The sequence below is a fragment of the Sinohyriopsis cumingii genome, chromosome 9 (genome assembly GCF_028554795.1).
Source record: "Sinohyriopsis cumingii isolate HCF-2022 chromosome 9, ASM2855479v2, whole genome shotgun sequence".
NCBI classification, from domain to species: domain Eukaryota; kingdom Metazoa; phylum Mollusca; class Bivalvia; order Unionida; family Unionidae; genus Sinohyriopsis; species Sinohyriopsis cumingii.
This window is the reverse complement of record NC_142969.1, coordinates 27,912,317-27,918,893: the sequence shown is the minus strand read 5'-3', so window position 1 is coordinate 27,918,893 and position 6,577 is coordinate 27,912,317. Positions and strand designations below refer to the sequence as shown.

At 32.3% G+C, this 6,577-nt stretch overlaps 1 protein-coding gene across 1 annotated transcript in view; it reads left to right on the top strand.

Moving 5' to 3' along the window:
* Positions 1-232: 232 nt before the first annotated feature.
* LOC149791451 (homeobox protein engrailed-2a-like) overlaps positions 233-6,577 on the top strand; it is an 11,888-nt gene continuing 5,543 nt past the window's right edge. Inside the window, exon 1 of the mRNA XM_089969990.1 lies at positions 233-1,047. Coding sequence (XP_089826116.1) covers positions 624-1,047 — 424 coding nt within the window. The 5' untranslated portion in view covers positions 233-623. The remainder of the gene's footprint in view (positions 1,048-6,577) is intronic.

Genomic DNA, 6,577 nt, shown 5'->3' with positions numbered 1-6,577 from the left:
AAGATGATTGATAATTGATCTAAGGGCGACATATAATTGGCTCCCTCACTTGTTGTGCAGCCAACTCATTCGGCGAACCAATGAGCTGCCTGCAACACGATAAATACGCCCAGTGGTCGATAGCATGCGTCTGTCTTGATTTCAGCCCCGCCTACTTTCGGAAATAAAAACAGATGGTAGAATTTTAAGAAGCAGGTCCTACACTGGTTAAGTTTATTGAAATTCAGGAAGGAAAATAGAATACGTAAACTATCTAGTAAACGTAATGAGTTCAATTCACGAAAACATAGGTGATGTAGATAATGAACAGAACTGGTGTTGAAAAAGGAATACTGTGTACAGCGTGTTTAAGGCAAACGATATTGTAATTAAATGTATTGATTTCGCCTAATTTCAATGTACATATGATGCCTATGATGCACAAGTGTTGATGCGATCGTTTTAATGAAGCCTGGTATTTTAAATTTGTGGAAACCAAACTTGAAATCAGCAGCTTCAGCACGGTCAAGGATTTCTGAAAAAATTGGAAATAATTCTGGGTGTGTAAGAAGAAAAAAAAACACCCTGAGATTTATTTTAGAATAGTGCAGAAAGAATCAGAATATATATTGAAAAGTTGAAATATGAACTTTGAAAACAATCTTCGGTTAACTATGAAAAGAGAGACAATGGATGACGAAGAAATATCGAAAAGTTCAGAACATGAAACTGATGATGAAAATGAAACAAGAGACGTGCCACAGTCACTCACAAACTTTTCTATCGAAAAGATTCTCAGCCCAGACTTTGGTCCCAAAAGTGCCAAGACAGTAAATGCAAGATTTACTGTTTCAGCATTTACCCCAGTAATGAGACAAAATGGCCCGAAACTTTCTCCAGCTGATTCTCACAAACAACTTGCCGTGTCACAAAGGCAAGAGGAAGGTGTCAATCTTTCATCACCCAGAAGCAACTCAAGTTCTTCCCCCGGTGCAGACGAAAGGAGTAGTGGTTTACATTGGCCTGCCTGGGTATATTGCACGAGATATTCTGATCGTCCCTCATCTGGTATGTAAAATACATGCAACAGATTAGGTCTCTCTCTCTCTCTCTCTCTCTCTCTCTCTCTTTATTACCGTTCATCGCGGCATGGACTAGATACACGCACACACACACACATATATATGTGTGTGTATTTATGTACGTATGTATGTATGTATGTATGTATGTATGTATGTATGTATGTATGTATGTATGTATATGTGTGTGTGTGTGTGTGTGTGTGTGTGTGTGTGTGTGTGTAATACTTTCAGAGTTTGATTTTAATTATAAAAGAAGTTTTGGCGCACGATCACTGTTACAATGTTCCGAAAAGTATGTTTCCTTCATGTTTGGTAATAATTATGTTTATAAACTATTTGATAATCATATGTATTGCATTTTATGATGTTCATATTTGTAACAAAATATGATTGTTCATATCTGTATGAAGTATGATATTCATATTTATAACAAGTATGATATTCATATTTATAATAAGTATGCTATTCATATTTATAATAAGTATGATATTCATATTTATAACAAGTTTATGTTCATATTTTTAACAAGTATGATATTCATATTTATAATAAGCATGCTATTCATATTTATAACAAGTATGCTATTCATATTTATAACAAGTATGATATTCATATTTATAACAAGTTTATGTTCATATTTTTAACAAGTATGATATTCATATTGATACAAATTATGATATTCATATTGATAACATGTATAATCATATTTATAACAAGCATGCTATTCATATTTATAACAAGTTTATGTTCATATTTTTTAAAAAGTATGATATTTATATTTATAACAAGTATGATATTCATATTTATAACAAGTTTATGTTCATATTTATTAAAAAGTATGATATTTATATTTATAACAAGTATGATATTTATATTTATAACAAGTATGATATTCATGCTGATAAAAATTATGATATTCATATTGATAACATGTATAATATTCATATTTATAACAAGTATGATATTCATATTTATAACAAGTTTATGTTCATATTTTTAAAAAAGTATGATATTTATATTTATAACAAGTATGATATTCATATTTATAACAAGTTTATGTTCATATTTATTAAAAAGTATGATATTTATATTTATAACAAGTATGATATTTATATTTATAACAAGTATGATATTCATATTTATAAGAAGTATATGTTCATATTTATTAACAAGTATGATATTTATATATAAGAATGTAGTTTATATTCATAATAAGCATGGTGTTCATATTTATAATAAGTAAAATGTTGGCTTAAATCTAAAGCAATTAATTACTTTATTTTATATCATGAATACATCTGGATATTCCCTCCACAGCATAAAGTATTATCGTGTGATAATAGAATTTTGTTGTTTTACTTTATTGAAATATAGATTTTTACAGTCACAACAAATTAATTCACTGTCGTGCTGTGTCTTTAGCTTGTTCAAAGTCATCCTACTCTTTTAGTCACACTTTACATCAAAGTTCGTTTTGTGTGTGTGTGTGTGTGTGAGAGAGAGAGAGAGAGAGAGAGAGAGAGAGAGAGAGAGAGAGAGCGAGAGAGAGAGAGAGAGAGAGAGAAAGAGAGAGAGAGAAGGGAAAAGGTTAGTTTAATAACTCAGAAAGGTGCAAGATACGTCGACTATACAGATATGCATTGACAATTTACCCTACACTAATTATTAGTCAATCAATCAATCGGCCAATTTACACCTCTGGTTCTATAAAGTCATTTCCCGGTACAGGCGGAAGACATGCTAATAATTACACTAATATGATCTGTTCTTGTCAATCGATCACTTATTCTAAATGAATGGTAGCTCAGCAATTCATCAATATGTATGAGTCAGGATGTTTCAACAAAATCCATATATATATATATATATCATACACACACACACACACATATATATATAATATATATATATATATATATATATATATATATATATATATATATATATATATATATATATATATATATATATATATATCTGCTTCATGCATATATATATATATATATACATCATGCATATATATATATATACACATCATACATACATATATAAATATATATATAACTCCCTTTACTGCTTTTTTCTCTCTCTTAAACATAAAGTTTTTCCTTCCTTCTTTTCGATTATTATGAGTCGAAACAAAAGTATTTTACACATGATCTGAATGTTGTCCTTTTGCCTAGACTGAATTAACGATATGTACTTATTAAGTACGAATTTCAAACGCCATGACAAATAAACGCTCTTAAACTTGCAGCGCAACATCTGCTATCCATGGGATTGTGTTACGCTAATTTTTTCGATTTCGTATCAATTTCTACTTAATGTTACGGCTGGTGTATATTTTTCTTACTGAAAAATACACGTTTCGGCAACGTGCGTATTTCTTCAAGTATAACTTGTGAAGCTAGCATTTATATGCAAAGATTGAACTAAGTTCCACTGTACCACTATCTTAAAAATCGACAACAGTGTCAATACATAGATCATAAATTTTGCATCATTTCAACATTCTGAAACGTATAATACGAAATCCATACACTATCGTAATCACTACTGAACATTATCATGCATATGACAGCGTTAAATTGAACATTATCATGCATATGACAGCGTTAAAAAAAAGAGACCCGGCATCGTACTCATCTGATAGTATTTCAACAATTTATGGATTTTTGACTATATATTCATGTAATTCAGCAACATTCTATTAGTTAAAAGTATTGAAACTAGTTCAACTTGGGTGTTTAAGCTGGATTAACATACAAAAAGACAATCATGTGAAAAGCTTTGATGTAGTGATTGCGATAATTGAAATATCTCCGAAATATTGCAAAACGGTTCCTCTACTCTTTATTGTCGGGAGCAGGTGAAGATCGTAGTGTGTCAGTGTTAAATATGCACTTGCCTCAACGTTGACAAATTGAAATATCCAAGTGAAAATGGTTGTTATTGTTATTCTATGCAAGAAAAGCGGTCACACAAGGAATTGTCAGTCTTTTCAAATCATTCGTATCACGTGGTACAAATTGCAGTCCCGCACTTACTAACAAATTGCACAATGCCCGCAAGAATAACATGAACGACCTGTGACCTCGTTTGTACTGTCCTTAAACAATATGTTTCTAATGATTTTCATGTTGTTATCTTTTTCTTTCTTGAACTGAATGTTTTGAGTGGTTGATGTTGGAATATGTGTGTGTGTGTGTGTGTGTGTGTCTGTACTGATACTTATAAAATGCAGTGTTCTTGCAAATTCGGTTGGTAAACTTATTTAAACGATCTTGATGGTATTTGTGTTTTCAAAATTACATTTACATGGAAACTATACTGCTATATCTCCTTGTCAGTGTGTTCCAATAACTGATCTTTCAAAATGTATATGTCGTCACGTCTCAGCATAAGTGTGTTCCAATAGCTGATCTTTGAAAATTTATATGTCGTCACGTCTCAGCACGAGTGTGTTCTCCCATAGCTGATCTTTCAAAATGTATATGTCGTCACGTCTCAGAACGAGTGTGTTCCCATAGCTGATCTTTAAAAATGTATATGTCGTCACGTCTCAGCACGAGTGTGTTCTCCCATAGCTGATCTTTCAAAATGTATATGTCGTCACGTCTCAGCACGAGTGTGTTCCCATAGCTGATCTTTGAAAATTTATATGTCGTCACGTCTCAGCACGAGTGTGTTCTCCCATAGCTGATCTTTGAAAATTTATATGTCGTCACGTCTCAGCACGAGTGTGTTCCCATAGCTGATCTTTGAAAATTTATATGTCGTCACGTCTCAGCACGAGTGTGTTCTCCCATAGCTGATCTTTCAAAATTTATATGTCGTCACGTCTCAGCACGAGTGGAAAATTTGTTGATCGTTAAGCCAAGCTTATGAAATTGGCAATCAATCAATCACAAGTAGTTGATATGGCAGTCTACGATGTCATTCAATTAATGCTATTAAGGGATTGCCAAGAGTGGCGTTAAATATGTCGTGCAGATTTATGGGCGGAATATTAGGGCCTCGTGTGTGTGTGTGTGTGTGTGTGTGTGTGTGTGTGTGTGTGTGTGTATGTGTGTGTGTGATTTAGATTATTAACTAACTTCAACCATTTTCAGTCATATCGCTACTACGTGTGCAGTTCATATTCATATCTGAAATGTGGCAATTGTCCAGCGAGGTAACTAATGCCATTTTGAAAAATCTTTAATATGATTCGGTCGGGGTTCAATCCCGCGACCTCCAGCATCCGAGGCGGATGCACTAACCACTTAGGCCACCTAAGAGGTCCTCTAAAAAGGGAAATCTTAGGTGATACACACATTCACACAAAGAAACATACACGCAGATATCATTGCTCTTTACATTTTTAAATATATTTTCTTTGTATGATTGAAACAAAATGCTAAATCTCCTTTGACAAGTACCTGTTGTATATGTAAGTACATAAACAAATATATAGTGAACACGTTCAAAGATCTTTCAAGATGTATAATATCACCATTTAGTTAGTCACACAAAAAGCGGTACTAATCTTCAAACAATTACATCTTTTGCTTATTAATTTTACCAGGTACATTTAAGAGCGCCACGTTCACTCAGCAAAACACAAACGACAAACACGTGGGTGAATAAATTAATTGCAATTGTGTTTTTTGAAAAATTAACTTAGCTCGTTAAAATTTACACTATTTCAAAGCTCCGAACCTACATTCCAGAAATTAGTCATTATGATGAAATAATTTGTATAAAAATAATTAAGGCAGTTCATTAATAAGATACGTGTAACATTTCCAGATGAATTTGATCGCCAGTAGAAGAGCAAAACAAAACTGCATCTTCTAATACGTTACGTTTACATTTCGGACATTGGAATGGATTGATATTTCTTAGTATTAGTTAGGAATTATAAAATGAGTTATTACCATGCCGAACCTTATAGGTCATTTAATAGCAAGTAATACAATATTTAAATGCAATTTCTCTTACTCAGATGAAAATTTCCACGCATAAAAACATCTGTTTGTTTTTATAAATAATTATGGAGTAAAAACAAAAAAATATCTCATAAATAACATAACGTGTTCCACTCATGTACGGAGATAAATCTAATAAAAAGGAATTATTGAAAGCGACACATGTACGTGCAAAGGATTTGCACATATTTCTAGTAGCCATCTGACATCTGCTAGGTAGACATTTTATTCCACTAATTTCAGCACCAATAATGATCCTGCTTTTCAATTAGCTCTAATACTTATGCAGAACATATAGTCAGAATTACGCGTGTATCTTTCGTAATTACCTCGTAAACAGCATCTGTATGCATTGATGATTCTTTTGAGGCTAATCCCAGTGACCACATTACGTTGGACATCACACCCGTATGCAACGAACGCTTATAAAATATTCACGTCATCATTAAACTTTCGTTTCATATGATCTTTTCATGCAAATTTATCATAAATTACCTCTGACTTGTAGGAGGAAAATTTTTAAGAATATCACGTTTGCAATGTAGG